Raw genomic sequence first — 26,344 nt, forward strand, 5'->3', positions numbered from 1 at the left:
ATCAGCATTAGCTGATGACACATCACTAGCTATAACGCAAACTCTTATTCAACGTACGAGCAATCTTTGTATGTTTTCCCTATTTAGTCAGTCAATGTATGTACTTAGACCCCCCCCCCCAGCTAGCTATTTCATTATGATGTAATTTGTGTGCACCTAATATGTATATATGTATATATCTATACAACCCTCAGAATTAGGAAAAATGAGGTCGGCAATAATTTGCCGACCTCAATCTTTTTGGGGTCGGCATCAGCTTGGCAAAAATTATTTGATACAAAGGTCTAACCATAAAGCATAGAAACAAGGTCAATTTTTTGCTGATCTCAAATACCTTCAGGTCGGTAGTTAGGTCAGCATTGCCAAATGCCGACCTTAATTCCAAGGGTTGCATATATATATATATATATATATATATATATATATATATATATATATATATATATATATATATATATATATGTATATATATATATATATATATATATATATATATATATATATATATATATATAGAGAGAGAGAGAGAGAGAGAGAGAGAGAGAGAGAGAGAGAGAGAGAGAGAGAGAGAGAGAGAGAGAGAAAGAGAGAGAGAGAGAGCTATTAGACGCACTTTTTCTACTTAAACGTTTTTTTTTTACCTAAAACAGCAATTTTATGTATTACGAGTGCGTCTAATAGCGCTTCCGTTATAATATATACATACATATATACATACATATATATATATATATATATATATATATATATATATATATATATATATATATATATATATAAATATATAAATATATATATATATATATATATATATATATATATATATATATATATATATATATATATATATATATATATATATATATATATATATATATATATATATATATATATATATATATATACTTAAACCGCTTCACTGTGACATATTTTTGAAAGTGTGTGTAGTGCTAGAGTGATCAGACTGTGTTTCGTCATGTTATATATTTTTATTAACTGCATTTATATTTATCTTATTTTTGTGTGATTTTTTAAAATTACTTTTTGTTGTATGAGCATGTTTATTGAATATAGATGGACTCTAATATTATTAGTTATTATTATTTCAATTTACTTTTTATTTTTAGATTTATAAATGGAACAAATTAAGAGAAGAAAAAGATATAATACTATTAGTTTTCTTTTCATATCTTTTTCATTGCTTTTTTTAAAAATCTAAAATTAAAAAATAAATTAAAATTAAATAATAAAAGAAACCATTTTTAAAAACAAAAATTAATTGATGAAAATCAAAATATACATACAATAAAAAACATTTAAAAACATTAGATACTAGTTATCATAAATATAACTATAGTATGTAAATTTAACAAAATACCAATATGTTATCGTATTCTTGTCCATTTTGGATTAAGTTTTCAGTTTGAATAAGATTTAATGATGGGGTCATATGTTGAGATCCTCCCAATGATATTGATGAAAAATCTGTTGAAATGTTTGAATTTGTCTGATAGTTACCATTACTTGTATAGTTTTGACTTATATTTGCTGAGGAAAATTTTCCACCAGGTTTACTTGAAGTTAAATTTGAATTGCTTGCATGGTTTTCATTTGAAAAATGAGTAATGTCATTTGATACATTTTGATTTTGATCCAGAACTTGGGATGAATTCGAACTACCTATCTGCTGATAAAAATTTCTTTTACTTTCATTCTCCCACATTTTGTTTCTCATTTCTGTTTCCAGGCTTAAGTATTTAAATTTTGTATAATTTAAATGTTCCATTGGAAAGTTCCACTCAATTACTTCCCGAAGAGAATCATTTTGCAAATCTAAACGATGTGGCATTAATGCGTTTGCCATGTTAAGATAGAGTAACGTGTGAAAAATAAACTTTAATCTTTATTTAAGCCCAAACTAAACATTGGTAAATTTATTTTTGTTAAAAACAACATTATGATATTATTTGGAATATGTCTCCGAATTATAATTCAATGATTTTTTTTTTGAAAGCCTCTTTGATACTAAACTGACTACTAATTTTACATATTACTTAACTTGCGTGTGTGCAAAGCTTGAGTAATCTTTATCGTAGCCAGATAATGGAAATGCCCAAAGTATGAAAAACTTCGAAAATAACGGTTATTTGATCAAGCAGAAAGAACAAAGAAAACGCAACCGATTCATGACCTACTTAAACCGATGCTTTGTTTTTCTGTTTACGTTTTTTTCGGCTTGACTTTGAACAAACAGAGAAATAATCAATAGTCTATTGAGGAGTTTTATTTACTCATGTGATGTTTAGATTTTTGAGTGGTCTTCGCAAATCTTTATTTTATGAAATTTAAAATTTAAAAAACACTTTACGAAAATCTAGCAAAAAGTTATGTTAAAAATTAAATTAACATTTTAAATTAATTTAAATTAATTACACATTAATCAATTAAGAGATTATTTTGATTCTATTAAATAAGTTTACATGTTAATCAATTAAGAGATTATTTTGTCTCAATTTTTAATTAAGCGCAACTTATAGTTTAGAAAATACGGGCATTGCCTAGCGCTATTAAACAAATATGGAAGATGAAAAAGTGGTAGTTGCAGACAATATTGTTGCCAAGTTTGAAAAATATGAAGATTTTTTAGATAGTCAAATAACACCTTTAGATTTATATTACTTAGAGGTAAAGAATCAAGAAGTATAATTTTGTTTGCTATGTTTATTATTTCAAAACCCGAATGTCTGTCCCGCAAACAATGTTTCACGCGTCAAACAACTAAGCCTATACCTGCAAGGTAGCCAAAGAATCTCCTACATAAATTTATTTTAAATTGAAATCAAATCTTGTGTGATCATATCTATGCTTAAAACATCAACTTAACTCCTATAAAAAATTAAATTGCTGTTTTAAACAGAGTAATGTAGAATCGCCTGATTTAAACCTTGTTTTATTCTACCTGCAAGTCTTGCATTTCAATTTTTTTGTCTACAGACAACAATCATTTTCAATCATTGAAAATAATTGTTGTCTTTAGTTTTAATTGTTTTAGTTTTTAAAACATTAGTTTATGCTCTAGTCTACTGCATATGACATTAAATGTCTGCAAAAATTTTTGCTCAATACTATACTTAGTTTTTGAAAAATAATAATAATGATGATAATAATAGATATAATAAAATAATAATAATAATAAAAGAATAAAGTGCTGTTTTTTGAAAAAAGCTGCAATAGTGTTGGAATAGTTTAACTTTCAAAAAAAATAGAAAAGAAGTACTGAAACAGTTAGTCTTTTTGTGCATGTGTATAAAATTTTTTTAAAACTGGTTTTTTGTGTTTTATAAGATATTCCATATCTGAGATGCGGGTATCCTGATAAATTTATTCTGATAAATATTTAGAATCTTGTAGCAGGAGCTAATAGACATTACAGCTTTTATTTCTAGGATAAATGAAAAATTGTCGGGCTATATTGCTGGGCTATTTTATTTGTGAATTATAATATCCATCTCCATGCAATAATCTTCAAGTTGATTTTTGTGATAATAAACCACTGCATATACCAGATACTTGCCGTTTGATTTTAGTATACATATATATATAAGCAGAGCTGGCTCATGATCATTTCTTAGTGTGTGCAAAAAAAATTTCCGCCTTTAATAAGAATTAAATTTTATCAAAATGACGTATTTTTTTGGCAATTTTTCATTTACTGTTGATCTTAAAATTTGCTACCTGTGTGCTTTGCACACTTCACACATGCCATCAGCCGGCATTGTATATAAGTGATGTCTGGCACACTTCCATCTGACTTGTGTCAGAAGTCTCTTTACCTCTGTCTTATATTACATAAATCAAATTGTTGTTAATAATTTTATTTATTATTTAATTTAATAATAATATTTTATTATTTAATTTAACGTTAAATTAATTATATTAATTTAATCCACCAGCTTATCTGAGCACTTAAAACCTTTAATGTTGAATAACCTGGATTTATTGTGTAGGGATTATTTAATCTGGATGGATTTAAAGTAGTTTGTAATACAAATGCTCTATGGAATTCACCTGAGCATGTTAGATAGATTAATACCATGTATAATTTAATTAGTACCTGACCAATTCAGGCTTTAATTAATTCTTTTATTATTACTATTGTAGACCCGATCAAGGCTAATACATTTAAGTTAGTAGTAAGGTTATTATTATATTATCTAAAATGTAAAGGAATAAAATGTATATAATATAAATATAATATCACAATATCACTGTCTTCACACCCTTCCAATAGATATATACATATATATTTTTTGACTAAGTTAGCTAAGTTTTGTTACAATTTGAGTTTTGAAGACATTCTTTTAGTACAATGTGGAGGGTTTGTGTTAACTAGTAAGTAGCACTAACACTTGAGTATGCAGTTATGGATGGTGTAATTTTGGTACTTGTAATTGTTTTATTTGGAGAAGGTAAATCATTCAGCGGATAGAAGATGGCAACTATATCAGGTTGTTTTCATCAGTTTCAAAGTTATTGCTAGTGTTTCTAATTGTTAAACTGTCTTTTTTGGGTAAAAATGATGTTTCAAAGGGATCATGTCATTGGATTATTTCTGTAATTTGGGGAGTGGCGTATTGTGTTAAATGTTGTGTTGATACAGTGTCGATTCTGCCATTCATATATTTTATACGTGCATAATGGGGTGATATAGTTTCAAGTAAGGTGACTGGTTCTACCAGCGGGTCTCCTTTTAATCGGATGTGATTTTTATGTAGGGCAGTACTACCTGATTCCACTATGAAGTCAGGTAAATCAACACCAGTGATAGTTGAGCATTCATAACCCATTAGTCTGTTGTGTGGATTAGAACTTGTTGAAGTGCATAGTAGTGATCAAATAGAGAATAGAGCTGCGGGGATACTAGTTCCAATTCACATTTTTCTAGTTCAAAACTTCATAAAATTAAGTTTATTATTTTCATGATTTTCGAGTTTAGTCTTTCACATTACCCATTCCCTTGTGGCTGATATGGTGTTGAATATTGCTGCATATAAGAAAGTTTTTAAGTTTTCTTCCTTCAAACTGAGCACCACAGTTGAAGTGAATGCAGGCAGGGGTACCAAAGAGAGAAAATATTTCTAAAAGATGTTTTATTACTGTGTCAAGATGATTTAGGAACAAGGGAATGCAAATGGGTATCTGGAATACTCATCAACTATGAATAAAAGGTATTTTTTGCTATTTTGGAGGGAAGATGGTTAACAAAATATATGGTGTGTCATTGCTATGGTCTAGTAGAGGAGATAAGTTGATCAGACAGGGGTTAAAAAATTTGGGTTTAAGCTCACAGCATACCTGACAATCAGAAAATATGACTCTAATTTCACCGATAGTGTAGGGTAAATTTTGTGTCTTGCTGTAGTGGTTCAATCATGTTACTCTTGGGTGGCATAGTTTGATATGTATTTATCTTAGTGTACACAGATTGGTATGTATAGCAAGACATCTAGAAAGTGATCTGCTTTAATATTTTGTGGTCCAGATCTATATGAAATATTGAACCAATATTCAGATAGTTCTAAACGCCATCTTGTGGGTTTGTCATTTTTTATTTTGGAAATTTGTCCGGGATTAAAAAGGAAAAAAACAACTTTTTGATTTGTTAAAATATGGAATTTTGGAGCAGAAAACACTAGATAACTCCATTGACAACAACATTCCACAATAGCCATTGCTTATTGATCTATGACAGTTACACCGGAAAAAAACACAAAAAACTAACAGTTCTATTTGTGTTAACAAGATAGTATAATAATATTGTTGCAGGCTAATTACATGTAAAAACTAAAACATGTAAGTTAAAAGGAAATTATTTTAAATAAAGGAACACAATACACATAATATAAATATAATAACACAATATCACAATAACACAATATCACAAATACTAAATTGATTCACAAGAAACAGAAGTTTGGGTAGATTGAGTTCATAAAGAATATAAAAACAGAATATAAAAACAAAACTGCTGAAGATATGAGCATTGTTTATTAGGTTAAATTTCAATACTTATAGATTACATGATGCTAATTTTTTCAAATTTGGTCCTATCTTGAATCTTTACTAAAAAGCAAAATGTCAAAATAATCCAGAAATATAAAGATTCAGTTTAAATAGGTAAATTAGCTAACAGATTAACTAAAAATAAATTTACCTATTTCTGGACTAGTGTAAATTGTATTCGTGTTGAAAATATTAGCCTTCCACATTAAATTGACTCTGCTTCTGGTGCTGTAAATAGGCGTAACTTTCAATTTACTTATTGTGTAGTATAGTGGTTAAACAACCAGAATCTTTTTGGCTGGGATGATGTCACAATTTCAGTTAACAATTTAGTATATCAAGGAGGTGTTTTATTTATCTTTTTAAAAACAAAAAGTTAAAAACAACTTCATGACTTTTGGTCATGAAGTTGTTTTTAACAACTCTCTATCTTGAGTATTGCTTTTCAAAAAAATGTTATTTTTTGGCTCAAAATTAAAAAATGTTTTATACTGTTTAACATGTCTCTTGTAAACTTCACAGTACAAGTATATGCTATATTTAAATCAATTTGCAATAAGATGTTTTAAAACAAAGATGGTGTCTATGCGCCTGAGCCAACATCCTTATTTAAAAAGTTTTATTCAATTTAATTGCTAAACAAGACAACGCTATTCAATTCTTTTTGCAACCCTTATTGTCTTTATCAAAAAGTTTATAATAATTTTTCATGTGTTGCGTTCAACAATGCTATTTGATATCTTTTTGTTAAGCCATCATTTATAAAGGCTAGTGAGCTATTTGTTAAACATGATTCTTATTTAATTCTCTGTGTGATTTGTAAGCAACAGGGCACTTTATTGTTTTTGTTGTTAAACTGTGGAATCTCATTAGTTAAAAGATTCTCTTCAGTCTAATATTTTTTAAATTTTTGAAAAGTTTTATTTATTATAAAAGTAAACAATTCAAACTTATTTATTTAAGTTTTGTATCTTATAGGATGAGGAATTAGCAAGACAACTTGTTGAACTTGGTTATCGAGGTAGTGGTGAGGTATATATTAGATATTTTTTCAATTAATATTACCCTCATTAAAAACCTTTAAAATTATTTGGAATAAATGCAAGAAAAACCCTAACCTTTATTATTAACCTATAGATTGATTCAAAAAATTATAATTATAAAAAGATAAAGTTATTTTTAATCATAATGGCCTTAGGTAACTTTTTATTATACTCATGAGCTACACCTTTTTAAGATATAATTAAGAACATGAAAGTTGTAAGATCGATATATGTAATTGGAAACTCATAATTTTAATTACAAAATATGTAGTTTACTATGTTTAAAAACTGTAAATTTTTAAAGCCACATAATATCTGTTCTTGAGTCTTTATAATTGTGATGATAAATACCAAGCACAGTGGAAACTGGTTTTTCTTAAAATTAATTGATAGATCTGTTGTTCAATTTAAAGTTAGCTAAAGAAATTTCTTAAAATCAACCAGATAGTATATTCTAAATTTATACAATTTAGGGGCTTAGAGACAACTGCTCAATTTGAGTGAGATGTTGTTTAATTAATTCATTCACATATGCTTATATTTGCATAGTAGCTGAAAAAAAACAGTTGGGTTTCAATCGGAATCATCATTTTTTATAAGTTCGATTGAGAAATCAGATAATAAAATATTTATTTACAAAAAATTATAAGATTGAAATTACATTTAAACAATCTCATTCAAAAAATACCTCATTATTCAGTTAAACACCAACTTTTTTTCTTATTTTAAATCATTGTGTAGTCGGTGTGTATTGTGCGGTATGCACACTATTAATGGAACGTGCATCAATAAAATAAACAACCATATAATTGTCATTTTATTAAAGTTGAACCGCACTTTTAGTTTAGATTGTAAAAATATTATTTTTAATACATTTGGAGTTCTTTGTGCTGTATCTATATATAGCAACTTCTAAAACTAACTCAGAAATGCAAGATATACCTGAGCTGATTATTTTATAATACATTTTTATGATGCATTTATACATAACTACACTTAAATCAATTCGATGTAACAATCAACAAATAATGTGTGCTGTGACACAACCTACTTGCAAATGAAACAAATACATCTACAGCTTAGTTAATATATGCACTTCAATAAAGCTGGTAGAAGCCTACAAAATAACAAAGATTTGCTGAATATGCGGCAGCCAAATATTTGATGCTTTAGCCAAGTATTTGGTATTTGGCAAAATCACTATTCATGGCATCTCTATTCAATATATTTGAAGTTTGAGCTAGAGTTTTCCAATTTTCACGTAGCTCAGCGCACCAACTTCTCCTCTGTCATTTGATGAAGATAAAGCGTTTTGTTACTCTCAACTTTTTTGGTTGCATCTACTGCATGCTGATAGTTTGAGCAAGTAGGATCTGGTTGTTCCTGGATTTTTGCACTGGATGTAAACGTAATTCCTGAAATAAATGTTGACACATTTTCATTTAATGACAGACTTTTGGGTAATAGTGCATCGACATACAACACTGAATATGCTATTATTAATTTAATGTTCATTGACCAAGACAACTTTTTATAAAAAAAGTAAAATTAAAGATATTATAATTTCTTAATTCAAATGTTAGGTTTTTCAATTACATAATGATTTCTTAATTACAATATTTATGTTCTCAATTACATCTTGAAAAGTAGCTTGCAAATAGTGTGTAATTTTAACTTTTTTTATTTTTCTGAACAATGTTGTTAGAGTAATGGTATCTAAGGAAAATAATATTTTAGGTTTTAAAGCGGGAAGAATTTATTGCTCGAAAACTAGCAGCAGAAGCCAGTATTTTATCGAAGCGTAATACTCAAAAGTTAGATTTATATTTTTTGTATTATTTATTTTAGAAATTAGATGTAGGAATAAAATTTAAAATTAATGTTCCCAATACAATATTATTGAAAACTATTTTATTATTTTTTCAATAAGACCTGTTTACCCTAGAGTCTTTAGTTTACTCAAGAGTCTTTAGTTTACCCATCAGTTTAGAGTCCCAAATATTTGATCAACAATCTTTGAAAGCTGCTTTTAAAGCTTCTATACCGATGAGGTTATAAATCTGCACTGTATAACCTTCTATAAAATGTATAATAACTCAAATAAAAGTAATACGATCAATAAGTAACTCTTTAAAACTTATATTTATTTTGTTTGGAAAACAAAACTTATAAGTATTATACAAATCAAATATAAGATATGTAAATTTAAAAATTATCCTGAACAATGTAAAAAACAAATTCTGGTAGTAATATCTTAAAACTGAAAATAATTTGTTTTTTTGGATTTGAAAATAATGCAAGTAAGTTTGATTTTACAGTAAATGAGAACAAAATATGGAAATAAAAATAAAACAAAGTAGAAAAGCGATATTCTTTGTTTAATCACAATTTTCATTTTGTCTGAATTCTATAGTTAAACTGTAGACTTTTGACAAAGGAAAACCCAATCTGATGTGTAAATTGGTAGTATAATGGCAAAACAGGAATTGTTTTTTGTTAAAAATCTCAAGAAATAATTTGTTTTGGTTTAATAAAGTTTAATAAAATCCAAACTTATTTTCTAATGCTTATTTACTAACAAACTTGTCTAGGAACTTGGGAATCCTTTAAAAAAATCAGATGTGATAATTTATGGAGGACATTAGTTTGGTTAAATTAGGTTAGTTACAAGGTTATCTGATTGGATATAAAAATTTAAACCAGCAATGTAGCTTAATTAAATATGAGTCATTTGTTTTTTATAAGGTTTTGCTTTTAGAGTTTTAAATTTTCTTTAGAGTTTTAGCAAGCTTTGGAAAAAATTTTGTTGATCCATTTTTAAACGCACTTGCAGTAAGAGAAGAATTAAATAGAAATGGGAAACTAACTGTTAGTTTTGTATTGTCTTTTTATATTTTCTGTATTATTTTTCATATACAAATTTATAATATATTATTAAATTTGTTTTTTAGACAATTATTTTTATTAGAGATAAAAATTCTAGAGGCCAAGTATGTTTTGTTTTGTTTATTATTTAGTTTTCTAATGTATTCTAGTTTGTATTAAATTTATCCTGTATAGTTTGTATTAGGTTTACCCATTAGGATGTAATTCTTACTAAATATAACTTCATGGTTTCATCATGGTTTAATATATATAATAATTTATATTAAACCATGTGTGTGTATATGTATGTGTATATATATATATATATATATATATATATATATATATATATATATATATATATATATATATATATATATATATATATATATATACACTCTTGCATGGTCGTTTTTAAGATTTTACCATAAAATGTCAGTTTTAAGTTTTTTTTTAATTTTAAAGACCTGAAAAGTTTGTTTTTTTTAATTATTTGATAGACTGTCTGTCCCAACCAAACCTTCAGTCAATGTTGCAGCACTCCGCTGCAAATCAGGCTATTTGTCAGTTGATGCAACAGCACTCCATTGCGAGTCAGGCTATAAAATAGTCAATGTAACAACACTCCGCGCATGATTTACAGTTAAAAAATAAAAATACAAACATTGGGAATGGTTTTATTTTTAAAAAGTAAAATAAAAACATTCTGAATAATTTTAAAAACATTCAGAATGTTTTTAAAAACATTTTAGTCTTTTAATTTGTGGTTTTGTGGTTTAATTACTTCCTGCAATTATATTAATGCGTTTTGACATAAACTAATCTTAATTTTGTCAACTTTAATACCACAAACAAGCAAAAAGCCATTTTTTTACCACAAACATGTTTCCTAAGCCGTAAACTATAGGAATATATATATATATATATATATATATATATATATATATATATATATATATATATATATATATATATATATATATATATATATATATATATATATATATATAGTTATCTTAATAGTTATATATATATGATATATAAAATGGTATCAAAATGTCGCCATGACCTCAAATTCTTCATAAACGTATTTGGCGTCATCAAAGCGGACACTGCATAGTATTTATGTAATTAATTTTGTTGTTGTTAAGATTATTTGTAATATCTGATGATCACCATAGGCGTGAAACTCATGATTCACAAGTCATGTTTTTTTAACTACCAGGTTTTATTATTTAATTTTAAATAATATAATTTGCTCTACTCTGTATTGAGTACTCTATACCAGTTTATCAGAAAAATTATTATTATTATTTTATATATATATATATATATATATATATATATATATATATATATATATATATATATATATATATATATATATATATACTCTTGCTTGATTGTCTTTAATTTTTACCATAAAATGTAAACATTGTTTTTTTAAAAAGAAAACCGTAAAATGTTTAAAAGCTTTCAAAACATTTTTATTTCAATTGATAGATTGTCTGCTTAGACCAAAACCTTCAGTCAATATAGCAGCATTCCTCGCATGTTCTACCTATTTGTCAGTTGATGTAGCAACACTGCTCGCATGTTCTATCTATTTGTCAGTTGATGTACTAACACTCCTTGAATGTTCAACTTATTTCGGTGTATTTAAATAATAAAACTACCTATTTGTCAGTCGATGTATGTATAAAATAAAAAAATATATTCAAAATGTTTTTATTTTAACTAAAAATATAAAAACATTCTCAATTTTTTTCAAAAACAATCCATTCTATTATTATTCGCTTTTGTGGTTTGTGAAAAAATGGTAAATTTAATTGAGAATTGTCTTCTTTAAACACCTTACCATATGCACCATACCAATGTGCACTTATAAAGTTGAACAGTGTATACAGGGTTTTGGTATTTTTTTGGTAATTTCATTTGGGTTCAAGGCAATAGAATTGATGCAATAGAAATGGTCTTTGGTCAACTTAATATTGTAACAAAACTTGTTGCTTTCTCATGTGAATGTGTAACCCAGTTAATACATTGCTGGGCTAAAAACCAGAAAATTGCAACTTCAAATCCACGAATAATCCACAAATAAGCAAGTTGCTCAAAAATTGTTAAATTTAAATAATTTCTTATGCAAGTATTACAAATAGATATTATTATAGAATAAAAATATCTATTTAAAAAACAAGTTCTTTTACTGAATATATTATTGAATATATTGTAGAGGATTTTTTTATGTGTCATTAATTATAATTCTTAATTTTGTACACATGCTATCAAATTTATATTGATTTTTTTTTTCAAAAAGACTTGTGAGAAGATGAGTCGAAATAGATAACAAGAACACAATATTCAATTGAGCTACATGCAAAAATTCAAATTTTGTCTGAAAAGTTTAATGTCACAATTTGAGGTGGTTTTTGTGGAGGAAAAGTTGACAATTTAGTTCAAGTCAAACTAACTATGTACAAAAAAGTCTACCATAGTATTTTGATTCATCGTGTTGTGCCATCTGGTATTGGTAATATTGGTAAAGTGTTTGTCTTTCAACAAAAAAATGACCCCAAGCACACTTCTAGATTATGTTCAAATTATTGGAAGACAAAAGATAAGCAGAAGGTGCTTAAAATCATGACTTGACCTCCAACAATTTTAAAAAATAATTTGGCCTCCACAATCACCTGATATAAACTCCATAGAGAAACTATGGGATGAGCTGGGCAGAAAGGTACTCATGTGCCCAACTAATACAAATAGTCTCTGGGAGAGTCTCCAAGATGCCTGGAAAAATTAAGTTGTGAATTATTTGAAATGTTACTCTCTTGAATACCAAATCTCTGTAAGGCTGTCAGTTGTTCTATAATGTTATAAGTTCATCACAAGTTTTTTATTTGCTTATTGTTTAAATCTATATATTTTTTCTTTGGTTTTTTATTTTTTTGTTTTGTATGTTTGCTTACATATAGTCGTGTGACATTTGGTTATGGCCACCTATGAATTTTGATCATTTTGAAACTTAATCTCATTTTTTTTATATGAAGAATGAAAAATCATTATTGTAAGTTATTCTTTTGTTTAAAATAAAGTTTTAACTCATTAAATCAGTGGGTTTTTTTTGCTACAGAGCGATTCCATGTGAAATGTCCAATTTTTTTATAAAATGCAAACATAAGTTTTAGATTTTGCTGATTTTTACACCACTCAAAGATTTTAAGTTATGAGTATTCCCAAAATTTTATCACTTAATTCCAAATGGTTTCAAAGATATAACTATTCAAATTTTGCCTTTAACCAACAGAAATTTGCCATTTTAAAAAATGGAATTGGACTTTGTTTCTGTTCTGTATGCAATGGAAAGCTGAATATGTGTACACATACATATTTTGAGGCAAGAAGTCCAATAAAACAACTTAAAATATTTAAAAATAAACATAACACCTGTAATTTTGACCTTTATCGTAATTTAACTAGAGGCAGTTTAATTAAGAAAACGCAGATGCAGCTCGATTTTTTTTTTTCAAGATGTCCTGAATAGTTTAGTTAGAGTTGTTACAAAGAATTGGAGAGTGGTCTTTTCTTGAACAAAAATAAAAAAACATGACTAAACTTACTTAAATTAAAAAATAGGAATTATGAAAAATCTAAGAAAAAAATAGGTGATACTTACCAAGGTGATACTAAACAAAAAATGGTGATACTTGGTGATACCAAAAACTTGGTGATACCAAAAAGTGGTGATACAGGTGATACTTACCAAAAAATAGGTGATAGTTACCAAGAAAACAGAAAAAGTAAGCCAACAACAACTAAAGAAAAAATTCGATATGGTCAAAGCTGCTTCAGTTTCATTACTGTCAAGTTACTCTTAGGTGCTTAACACAATGTGGGGTGGAAATATAAGAATGGAATTTTATCCAAATGTAATAAATGTGGGGGAGATTGAAAAAGAAGGAGGCGGGGGGGGGAGAGGAAGGTAGTTTTAACAAACAAGTGAGTGGGATTTTTTTTTCTTACTACAAGTGAGTTTGTATTTTCTAATTTTTAAGACCTAAACGGGTCTGTATTTTTTAATTTTTAAGACCTAAACCAGTCTCAAAAATTAGAAAATAATAACTAAAAATTTTTTTAAGATTTGAGATTTCTGTGACAGTTCTTTGTTCATAACAAGTAAAATTTAATAAATAGGGAGAGGGAGTCTTAATAAGCTCAAGGTGGGTGGGAAAATTTTCCAAAAATTATTAAACATCAACTCAAATAATATCAAATAATACAATCTGTGTATTAAGCACTCAAGAGTATCACCTGTTATTTTTTTTTTTTTTTTTTTTTGATTTTTGATAATACCTGTTTTTTAAGTAACAAAATTAAGTAAATTTGACCATGTTTTTTCGTTTTGTTTAAGAGAAAACCACTCTCTAATTCTTTATAACAACTCTAACTAAACTATTTAGGATAACATCTAAAAAAAGACAAGCTACATCGTCATTTTTGTAATTAAATTTGCCCCAGTAAAATTCTGATGAAGGTTCAAATTACAGGTGTTATGCTTATCTTTTAATATTTTAAGTTGTTTTAGTTATATTATTATTAGTATATATTATTATTATAGTATATTATTATATTGTTATTATTTTTTTATATTGAATATTTTTTGTTGTCATAGTTACTTATAATATTAGTTCGTGGTTTTTCAAAGTTTAATTTATTTTGAATGTTTAATTTTATAACTGTTAGCTTTTAATCACTTTTAGCTATTAATCATATAAACTGTTAGTTATTAATCACTTTTTTCTATCATTTTTCTTATTTCTTTATATTGTTATGAAATTTATGGACTTTGTGCCAATCACTCCACAACTCACGCACTCATTGAAATGACTGAATTGATTAGAAAAGCAATTGATGAAAAAAATTTTGCATGTGGTGCATTTGTTGATTTACAGAAAGCATCTGATACAGTAGATCATACAATTTTGTTGAAAAAATTAGAATACTATGGGATCAGAGGCATACCCCTTAAATAGTTTACTACATATATAAACGAAAGAACACAATTTGTTTCTATCAATGACTCAAAATCTACCCTTGTAAAATGCTCTAATGGTGTTCCTTAAGGTTCAGTATTGGGATCACTGCTTTTCTTTCTTTATATTAATGATCTTCATATATTCATTAAGTTTGCTATTGTTTACCACTTTGCTGATGATACTAACCTAATGCTATTTAATAAATCCCTTTAAAAAAATTAGCAAACACATTGAACATGATCAGTCTAGTTCAGTGGCTTCAATCCAACAAACTTTTTCTAAACTCCAGTAAAACTGAACTCGTTATCTTTAAATCAAATAAAACAAAAATCTATAAACATATGAACTTTAGATTAAGTGGCAAGAAAATTGAACCTGTTAACTCAATTAAATATCTTGGTATAAAAGTAGATTCAAATCTTTTCTTTTTATCCCACTGTAAAGACTTAGCAATGAAACTAAGTAGATCTAATGGCATGTTAGCCAAAATTTGCCATTATGTTATTATTTTGAAATCTACGCCATTATCTTGAAACACTATTGAACATATACCATGCTATTTTTGGCTAAACTTATTAAAATCTTTGAGTGGTGTAAAAATCAGCAAAATATAGGGTTGCATTTTATAAAAAAATTGGATGTTTTTACATGGAGTCTTTTACATCAGCAATACTCTCAATTTTGGAAATAATTTTCTATAATGACATCTTAGTTAACTTTTTTGCCCTGCACTTGTTGAGTTTAATTACCAGAGTTTTGAATTCATTATCTTCAAAATGTTTATTTAAATTAATAAAAATATTGTTTCTTAAATATTTTCTTTATTTTAAAGTAAAAATAATTGTATTTGATGTGATATTTTTAAAGTTATGTGTACTTAAGCAGATTCTTAACTGTGGTACTGAAATGTGATATTTTGTTTTAGTTTTGGGGGGAAAAAAAAGGACTTGTTACCACAAAAAATTTCCGAATTCAGGGCACTTTTAATACTAATCTTTTCTCAAAGAGATATTGCCAGAAAATGTGGTATTTTGCGTGTTTCTGTACAAAATATACACAAAAAATGGTTAATATGGAAAACTTGACACCAAAGTTGGTAAATGTGGTAAGAAGAGAATCCTAAGAATACCAAGATTGTTCTAGAAAATAGGCAGGCCACCAACAATGAAATAAATGAAAAGCTGGACTAATCTGGTGTTAAAATGTCAAAGAGAACAGTTTACTTCACCTGCACGATCTTGGTTACATTTCACGACGTCCACCTATGAAGCCTAATAAATAATAAATGAGTTGCAATATAAAACAGTTCTGAAACAAAAATTGTTGCCACAATTGGCAGAATGGTTTGGTTTGGGTGAAAAAAAAAACCTTCATGCAGGACAGGGTCACCATATCATACAGCTAAATCAATTTAAAAATATTTATCAGAACAGAATCTTCTATCACTTGATTGGCCAGGAAAATCTTCTGACCTAAATCCTATAGAAAATGTTTGGAGACTCCTAAAAAAAGGAAATATCTAAAGAAAATATTACAAATAAAGTGTATTTAATGAAAAAAAATGATTCACCACTGGGACCATAATCAAAGATGTGATGTTAAAGGCTGAAAAATGAATCAAAAGTATATCAAAAAGGGTTTTTACTATTATAAAGGCGAAAGTGGGAATCACCAAATATTGATCTTGAATATATTTGAAGTAATTTTTAAATAATAAAACTTGTTACCAAATTATTAAATGCATTTTATTTGTCAAAAAAATACCCATTTCTGCAATAAAAATTACTTTTAATTACATAAATCACAAATAAATATTAAAATAATAAACTTAAAAATTTGAGTATGTAAAAAATTGTGGGTGGCCATACTAAATTGTCACATGGCTGTAAGCTTTGCATATGTTTACATATGGGCATATTTTATGCACGCATTTATGTTAGTTTATAATATTGTTTATCTCTCAAATCACATTTTTCATAATTGATTTCTTTCACATCAAAATAGTAGTTTAAAAACTTATTTTGGTCGCCAGATTTACCTTATACATTACTTTCAAATAAGTCTTTTCCCTTCTAGCTTTTAAACATGCTAAGAACTTAAGCTCCCTATTTATCCCTGAGTACTTTTCTATATCTTAGTGTTTTTAAATAAACTTACTTATTATCAAAACCTACTTTTTAATGGCATATGCTTTACCTTTGTATGTAACATTGATTCTACTTTTAGACATTTTTAATACTTTTAAGTCAGGCACCTTATGTTTTTTCTAATGATTAACCAAGGTTCTATATTTTTTTGATTTAGATGAGTTTCTATTTACACATTTTCATTTCAATTTTTTTAATTTAAAAGTAAGAGTTGAAGCAACCATATAAGTAAAGTTAAAATATATTACATCCTGATTTCAGTTTTAATATTTTAGAATTTTTATATCAATTTCTAAATCTGATTATTTAGTAAAACTTATTTTGAAATGAATAATAAAAAAATTTGCTTCTTTGTCTTCATTCTTTGTCTTCTTTAATTTTTGTTTAGTATATCTTTTAAATTTCATTGTCAATTTCTTCTTTTTGTGAGAATATTGGAGTAAAGATAATGTAATCCTGATTTTAAGATAGTTCTGCACCATTTACATACTTTTATTGGTTTGGGCATATTCACTTTTACCACCTTAATTTATCTCATATTTTTAGATGATAATCCTGAAATTTCAAGCAATATCATGAATGCAGAATGATTGATTTCTGGTCATAATGTTAAGCTTGAATTATATAGTTTATTATTATGATTTGTTTGTATTATTTTGATTTGTTAAAAATTCTCTCAAAAAAAGAAAATTTTGAGCATTTTTTTTTTCTTCTCTGAGTTAGCAATTGGAAAGTTTTTACTTAACTAGTGCAATAGTGAGGACAAAAAAATTATAATAAACACATTTTCGATAAAACTAAAAAAAGAAACATTTTTACTAGCGTTATAAATCGTTTCAGATTTATAATGTCAGTCAAATTTTAAAGAGAATGGTTTACATTATCAAAAACTTCCTTTATAAAACTTAAAAAAGCCTTATATATCTTATAAGCCTATTTATATCATCAAAATTATGTAGCAACAAACCCCTGTCATAATTATCTAATTAATAAATAAAACATTTTCATTGAATGTAAAGTTAACATAACTGCGTAACAGTACAGGTAGAAAATATTGAACAGTATTTAATTATAGCTGTTGTAAATTTACAGGAGATCTCCGGCTACATAGATTACTCAGAAAGATTGAAGGTTTGTTATTATCTATTTCATGTTTTTTATTAATTAATTTCTTGTTTTTATCAAAGTTCGCTTTTTAAGCAGAATGAAGATTTTGAAATATATTTTTCTGAAAAAAAGCGGTTGCTACCACGTCCATCTGATTTAAGGTTAGGTGAAGAGTTATAAATTTATGAGACAGTAGATATTTTGAATATTTGAAAGTTTTTAGTACAAATTTATAGATTTAAGGAGGTGTTTGTTAGTTTAAATTTGCATTGTTTAGCTTTTATAATTGGGATACTCATGTATGTACTTCTCGATCATCAGCAAATTATCAGGTGTTTTACAGTTTATTAATTTATTTGTAATAATTTTTTTTGTTTGCAGTTTTTAATAAATAAATAAAAATGCTTATTTGTTTTATGGAAATGAAGTTATTTGTTTTTAGTATTTAAAATGATTTTATTTTTCCACATTTTTTGCATTTTTGTGAGCAACACTCGATGCATAGCGTTTTCTACTACTGGCCTATTCATTGTGCAACCAGATTTTTTGGTGGAGGCCTACTTTTTTACGACAAAAAAGAATCATTTCTGCACTTTCAGACCAGATAAAATGTCATTTATGATATATATTTAAATAATGGAATATAATACAATGTTAATATACCTATATAATTTAAACATGGAGTTTCAGATTTAATTTAAAGCGAATAATATATTTATAAAATTTAGATTAAATCATCATGTCAAATAAATGTTGTGTGTATGCTTGTCACACTAACTATCAAAGTGAAAAAAACATATTTCAGTTATGGGATCAAAAAAAACTGGAGATAAACTTTATACGCCTGAAATTGTTATATGCTCTTTTGTATATCTTTCAACACCAAGGGCATTATATAATCGCTTAAGAAATGATTATCAACTTCCGTCTATTTCAACACCCACTTGAATTACTTCAAAAATTTCCAATATTAATGAAAACAAATTTATTTATTTAATTTTTAACTCTCTTCCGGATAAGCAGAATTGATGTATCATACTACATGATGAAATATATGCTAAAAAAAGTTTGCTTTACCATGGTGGAACTATTTTTGGTAGATCAGAGGATAACCCAGTGGAATTGTCCAAAATATTGTTAGGGATTATGGCTGTTTGTTTAACCAGGGGTCTAAAAGTGTTAATTAAAATGATACCAATATCAAAATTACAATCTGATTTTTTGTTTGTACGGATTAATTTAACCAATTAAATAATTGATTCAGTCAGTGCAAATGTAAAATTTATTATATGTGATGGGAATTGTGTCAATCAGGCTTTTTTCTTAACGTACACATTCGTTCCGGGAATACCATGGTTAACAGTTGATGGAAAGTATTTACTTTACGATTTTATACACCTCATAAAAAATATTCGTAATCTTTGGTTAATTAAAAAAACTTAGGAATTAATATTTGATGATAACGGAGTAACCAGGATTACAAATTGGATTCTTTTTAAGCAGCTTTCTAAAGCCAGAATCCAGAAGCTTTCTAAAGTTATCTGACCTGAATGAAACTTGAAGACAGTGTGTCTCGACGGTTTTAAGAGTATTTTATTTGCTCTTATGCAACATCCGGCATGATTCATAGTAATTTTAATGACACTGCTATTTTATCAATAAAGATATTATTTGGTGAAAAATTTTAAATGTCAAAGCCATTGGTGCTGATACAAGGCATAATGATCCTTGGCTGTTATCAATAATCCTGATGACAACCGTTTAAATTTACTACAATTTGGTGATATGCCACTTAAAATGGCAGGTCCCAAAGGTAAACGTATTAAACAACTTTCTAAAGATACTGCAACTTGTATACATTAAACTTGTTATGGACTAGTAGATATTTACTTAACACTACGCAAAACTGTGTACTTCTTGGTCAATTTACATCAGATCAAAAAGAATATAGTATACTTCGTCAAGGTTCTGGTGGTACATATTTTCTTAGTGTTCAACAATTTATTGAAAAAATTACGTATCAAACATGCATCTCTACTTTTGAAATTGAATGTAGATATTGACGACTTAAATGTGAAGTCTGGTCATCAATGTGCATTATGCCAATACAAATTGTCTGAAGACTGCTGCGAAATTCTTGATAACTTGCAAGATCTGGAATCATCTATTGCTGATGATGTCAAAATGTCCCTTATTCACATTGCTGCTTATGTTACACGAAATGATAAAGAACGAACTGATTATGAACTTTTAGATCAAACAACATCTATTATCAGAAATATGGTCAGTTTTCTAAACTTTTAGATCGTGGTGGATTAAAATTCCAACAGATAATACCTGCCAATAGACATTTTTTTGTTTTGTAATTTTTCAAATAATTCAAAATCATGTTTGCAGAAAATCTTTAAGTAGTATTTTTATGATTATATCAGACTATTATCTATTGGATATGGAAGAACATCATCGTGTAATATTGAGCAACATTTAAAAAAAAAATTTATGTACAGTGGTACATCAATTCAAGATCTGGCAAAGATTCTGCACTAAAAGTATTTAAAATCTTTTAGAAGTCTGCTTAATTGTCTACTATTTATAATATATATAGTATACTATTTTATAAAAGTATCATATAATATTATTTTTCATATAGTATTATTTTTAAAAGTAATCATATAGTATTATTTTTATTTTTTTCCAGATTTTGTTAACAATTTTAAACAAAATTTATCTAATATTCTTTGTTTGGTTTAATAACATTTCTACTCATTATAAGAAAATATCAATTTTGTATGTTTAATGTTAAAGCCAAAACTAAATGTAAAATATATAATTATGTAAATGTGTGAAATTTTGAATTAGAAAAAATTTCTTTTCGTTTTATTTACATTGTTTATTACTTGAGATTTTTTTTTTTCTTTTTCTTTTTTTATCAAAAAAAAAATCTGGCTATACAAAGAATTAAAAATACTTTTTAGTTTTAAAATTACGTTTTAACGAATTTATTATCTTTTTTGTCGTAAGAAAGTAGACCTCCATAACAAAATCCGGTTGCGCGATGAATAAGCCTGTAGTAGAGAACGCTATGACTTGATGTCAAACGGTTGCAATTTTGGGTTTACAAAGATACAACATGGTTAATTAAGCTATATCTATATATTTTTTAGGTGATTGCAGAAAATACAAGTGGTTTGCTGTTTAAAAACAAAAAAGATAGGAAACTTATAAATGTTGATCCAAAAGCAAGTTTTCATCTCTTTTATAGCTTATAGTTCAATTCATTATAAAAAATTTTTACAAATTGTCCCGATTGAATTTTTTTTTTTTTTTAATTTTACTCTCATTTTCGGCAGGCTACTTCTCCTGGCGATAATTCTTCAAGAATTTCCATTTCGTCATCTAAGTACATCCAAGTTGTTTTGTACGACCACGTGACAAGAAGAAAAACTTGATTCTGTCAAATTTACTTCTAAAAATTAGTCTATATATATATATATATATATATATATATATATATATATATATATATATTATAGACATATATGTATGTATATATATATATATATATATATATATATATATATATATATATATATATATATATATATATATATATATATATATATATATTTTATAGACATGTATGTATGTATATATATATACATACATACATACATACATACATACATACATATATATATATATATATATATATATATATATATATATATATATATATATATATATATATATATATATAATAAGGACTCCGCAGAGCTTTTAAAAGGTTAAACTTGTGTTAAATACTTAACATTTATGTTTCATGGCATGGTTCGTTAAAGTTACACTATTCAACATTTTTTTTTTTTTTTTATTTTTTTTTTTTTTTGAAATTACACTATAAAAATCGGGTGATTTTAAGCGATTTTTTTATGTTAAAGAAAAATATAAAATTCGAATTTTTGCCGCCAGCCACCTTTTTTTTTTTGGTAAACTTAAAATAATTAATATACAGTATAATCTTAAATTTACCGTATATAATTTTTACAGTTTAAAAAAAATCTTTTATCTTGTTTGCACTTAAGCTGGGAAGCTTTTGGGTGATGTAATTAAAGTCTGAAAGAGTTTGATTCATTGCTTTTACAAATAGTTTGAGCTGAACCAACCTTAAATTCAGTGTAATATCTCTAAGTAGCCAATAACCTTCTTGACTGTCTCAGAAACATAAAATAATGTACACTATGTCGGTCGCGTTATCTGTTTCTAGGATGTATCCTTTCTTAATTTCAGTAAACAAAACAACAATTTATAGATCAGCACGATTTCAATTAGTGGATAGATGCCAATCGATATTTATTGATTCATCAAAGCGCAGTGTGAAAGCAGTTTTTCTATTTTATAAAAACACAGTATCACCACTTCCAATGACACACTCTGTAACACTGAAAGAGACGTATTAAAAAATGAAATTGTTGCTCAGTTTTTTGAATTATAACCACAAATGGTTGATATGTGGGGATTTACGGTTCATAGAAAGTAAAGCAAAGCTAAAGTCTTAGTGGCACAAAAAGTTAAGCAAAGCTACTGCCTTAGTTGCTCAGAAAAGAAAGCAGTTTAAGTAGAAAAAGCGTCCATACAGTAATGACTATGTAATAACAAGTGTACACAAAGTAGAAAACAATGTAAGAGGTTATAAAGCCTTAAGTAATAGTTTGTTTCTTTCGATTAAAAGTAAAGTTACTATGAACAGGTGCTTAGACAAATAAGTGATAATAAATAAAGAAAAGTTATATTGTAACATTCTGACAAATGAGGATGAAGAGCTATTTGTTAAGTTTGTAAAAAACAAAAGGAGATGCTTGCAAGGTGTCAACAAAGCTAATCTAATTGGATCAATTTTAGGTGTACTTTAAATTAGAGCTCTCGTAAATGAAATAAAAAAGGTACTATTTTCAAAAAGCTTTCTCATTTTACTGAAAACTCAGGTTTAATCAATCCCATTTTTTGCTAAAGTTTAATCAATCCTAGTCTTTGCTAAAGGAGCTAAATTAAGAGTCTAAACTGTGAAGAAATTCCAGGCTTGTTGGTTATTGAAAAGTAAAGCTAAAGATATTAAAAGAAAAGAAAAATTTCGTGTTTGACTTAATGTACGGCTGAGACTTAATTTAACTTTTCTAAGAGAAAAAATAAAAAGTAGAATTGAAAGCTGGCTTTAGAAAGAAAAAAAAGGCAAGTGTGCCTGTGATAAAAAAAAGTGCTTTAGATTAGAATTAAAGGAAATACCGCCATTCTGTCACTTAATTTTACACTCAATTTTGCGAATAAACTAAAATAAAGCTTAAAGTTGTACTTTCTGTGACAGCTTTTATAATGAGAAAATGTTTTTTGCAAAACCACATTTCTAATAGTGAGTATTTTATTTTTATCTCAAAATATAATTACTAAACACATGTAAACATAGTACATTGCGTTACTTTGTATAGGTATTTATTATATTAAAGAGCGGAGTTTGTTGATCATAGAGGCAATTTGGGCACTTAAAATACCTTTTAATCTACGCATAAAATTTTTATATTTTAAAAACACCTTTCTTGCTATTTAACTTTTTCTCTACTCTTACTTATGTCATTAAAGCGCATAAAATAAAAAGTTTGTAAATTATTGACACGGTACTGTTAACGATAGTTTTATTGATGATTCATCCAAGTTCCGAAATCATGCTTATTTATTTGTCTTATTGCTCAACTTGCCCAACACAGTTGCTTAGCTTACCCCATTGTAATAGGTTGAGCAGCTCGGTAAACGTTAAGCATTATCTTCTCAAAAAAATCCAAAAGTATATATTTTCCTTAAACAATTTTAAGCAGGTTAAAGAATCTTTTCAATAGTAAAATATTATGTAAATCTAACGCACCGCTTATGATATCTGTTAAATTTAGTAAAAATCTCTTAACTTGCCCTGCTCTGCCCTACTATGAATAAGAAATCAGTAAGAGATGAATTTGTTGGTATATTTAAGGTACTGGTTTTTTAATGTAAATCCATCTAATGTTTGTTATAGAAGATGTAAACCAACAAAACCCTTGGAGCTATTATATTAAAAAATGTTTTCTACAAAAATGTGCATGCAGACATATCGCGAGGTTAGAATTATCTTGTTCTAACTCCAATTTTTTAAAAATTTGAATTATTAATTGTTTTATTGTTGTTTTGTCTTCATTGTCTCGAATTCTTTATGTTTAACAAATATCGTATATTTAGCGGAGATTGTCAATATTTAACGGATGTTATCTCTATATTTTAGCGATAATGAATAAAAATAGGATTTTAATATTTATTATTCATTCTTTATACATTTTTATAAAGGCTATATGATAACAAAGTTTCACTTTATAGTTTCACCAATTTTATTTTGTTTTAAACTTATTAAAGTTAAAGCCTTAATGCTTTCTTAAGGAGGCTCTACCCCTTTTCTACTAAATTCTTCAAAAATTATAAAAAATGTTTCATTTGGATTTTGGGTAAGCCCATGTAAGCACTTTTGTATTATTAATTTGGGTTACTGAGATGAAAAATATTGATAGAAATCGCTATAGTATCTGTGTTGACATCAACCCAACATAAACAACATAACTTCCTCCTTTTTTAAATGTCATCTTTAAAATCAAAACTATAACTTGTAAATAACAGAATGCCGTAAAACAAAGTAGACAAAGTGAAGAATACATTTTGCAGTTCATATTAAAAGTTTTGTGTTAAAAAGTGAACAAACAAAACAAAGCTGACACGGTTGCTAAGGTGTTGCTATGGATAACATTACTCACCCTAAACCATAAAAACGTGAATTTCTTTATAATGGAACGTATAATTCATTTCAAATGATATATTTTTGGAATCTGCAATGTTTAAACCAGTGGCGTAGCTAGCATGAGTGACACCCGGAGAGGACTTCAATGGCGTCACCCCTCGAAAATGGTCAAATTTAACATTATGTAAAAGAAAAAAGCCCAGATAAGCTTGAAGTATGATTTTAATTCAGCAATTTAATTAAACACTACAAAAAGTATTCCTGTACCATTTATAACCGCATATAATAATGCTTGTAAAATAAGTCAAAAGTTAATAAGGAAAAGAAAATGAACACAATATCTTCAATACTTAAAGCAAAACATAAATGAAGAACTTCAACATACTCGGAAAAAATTAAATATTTGTTAATTAACATTAAATATCAGTTATTTAAAAGTTTTCCTTCCTGGTCTTCAAAGCTGCAAACCAGTCAATCACATCATCGAAATCAATATCTTTCACCATATCACTTTCAATTGATAATATAGCCAGATCAGAAAGTCTTGACTGTTCCATGGTTAATCGTAATATAGTTTTTTATAAGTTTCAGTTTTGAAAAGGTCCTCTCACATGAAACCAGACACACAGATCGTAAGAAATAACTGTAAGCCTAGTGAGTGTATTGGGAGAGATTCAAGGAAATCCCAGTCAACTATGAATTTTAAAATATCAAATATTGACTAGTCTTAAGCTTTGTGGATATCAACATCTGCTGCCGTCATGTGCCTTCTTAGCCTTGGTATTTCTTTTAAAAGCTCTACTTTGGATAGAAAGTGGTCAATTTTGGAACTGACACCCTCAACTCCTCTTCAATTGATGGTAGAAAACTCTTGGTTTGAACAGCCTCAAACATTCTGGTCTGCAGTTCAGTAATAAAACGATCAATACACTCGATCACCGCCCTATTGTTTTTTTTCTTGCATAGTAAGCCCAGCACCTCTAAGTTGTTCCCCTTTCATTCTTTTCTTGAACCTTAATCTTCTTTCTACTGTTATTTAAAATTGATCTGCTTTTAAAAGTGCCTCTTCAATTGCATGCTCCACTAAGTGACTGCGCTTATACTGTAGAAAAAGTCTTAATGCCTCTAACTTGGTCACTACTTTGTCAAGAGTTAAGCCTTTAGCCTCAGATACTGCTGTGTTAAATTAGTTTCCTTAAGTACAGTAGCCTAAAAGTAAAAGTAGCACAGAAACGTGAAATCACAGACAGCAGGTAAAAGACCGTATGCTGCACCTCT

The 26,344-nt window shown here is 27.2% G+C and overlaps 2 protein-coding genes across 5 annotated transcripts in view; one reads left to right on the forward strand and one right to left on the reverse strand.

Annotated features, from left to right (window-relative positions):
• The window catches only part of LOC101237148 (leucine-rich repeat-containing protein 45), a 34,076-nt gene extending 31,749 nt beyond the window's left edge, over positions 1 to 2,327 (reverse strand). Inside the window, exons 1-2 of one of the 3 annotated variants that reach the window (XM_065796144.1) lie at positions 1,379 to 2,224; positions 1,171 to 1,215 (exon numbers count right to left, since the gene is read on the reverse strand). In XM_065796144.1, the coding sequence (XP_065652216.1) occupies positions 1,171 to 1,215; positions 1,379 to 1,864 (531 nt within the window). In that variant the 5' untranslated portion in view covers positions 1,865 to 2,224. Of the gene's footprint in view, positions 1 to 1,170; positions 1,216 to 1,378 lie in introns of all 3 variants that reach the window. The other 2 variants (XM_065796143.1, XM_065796145.1) reach the window with 2 other exon arrangements.
• A 185-nt stretch (positions 2,328 to 2,512) lies between these two features.
• LOC100212938 (cilia- and flagella-associated protein 299) lies at positions 2,513 to 25,376 on the forward strand. 2 transcript variants are annotated; one of them, XM_065796146.1, is made up of 10 exons: positions 2,514 to 2,685; positions 7,042 to 7,095; positions 8,844 to 8,920; positions 9,884 to 9,974; positions 10,058 to 10,096; positions 18,247 to 18,285; positions 18,358 to 18,422; positions 18,539 to 18,593; positions 21,426 to 21,500; positions 21,612 to 25,376. In XM_065796146.1, exons 1-10 carry the CDS (start codon positions 2,578 to 2,580, stop codon positions 21,708 to 21,710), a joined length of 702 nt encoding a protein of 233 aa, XP_065652218.1. In that variant the 5' UTR covers positions 2,514 to 2,577; the 3' UTR covers positions 21,711 to 25,376. The 2 variants fall into 2 exon arrangements, with proteins under 2 accessions (XP_065652219.1, XP_065652218.1); XM_065796147.1 differs by lacking the exon at positions 10,058 to 10,096 and having other exon boundaries at positions 2,513 to 2,685.
• Positions 25,377 to 26,344: the final 968 nt, after the last annotated feature.

Source organism: Hydra vulgaris, chromosome 04 (genome assembly GCF_038396675.1).
Source record: "Hydra vulgaris chromosome 04, alternate assembly HydraT2T_AEP".
NCBI lineage: Eukaryota > Metazoa > Cnidaria > Hydrozoa > Anthoathecata > Hydridae > Hydra > Hydra vulgaris.

Bases quoted from the DNA above. Each gene is read 5' to 3' on its own strand.
- LOC100212938 (XM_065796146.1), top strand. From the start codon at position 2,578: ATGGAAGATGAAAAAGTGGTAGTTGCAGACAATATTGTTGCCAAGTTT. The intron at 2,686-7,041 runs GTAAAGAATCAA...TGTATCTTATAG, and splicing joins TAGATTTATATTACTTAGAG to GATGAGGAATTAGCAAGACA. The intron at 21,501-21,611 runs GCAAGTTTTCAT...CATTTTCGGCAG, and splicing joins TTATAAATGTTGATCCAAAA to GCTACTTCTCCTGGCGATAA.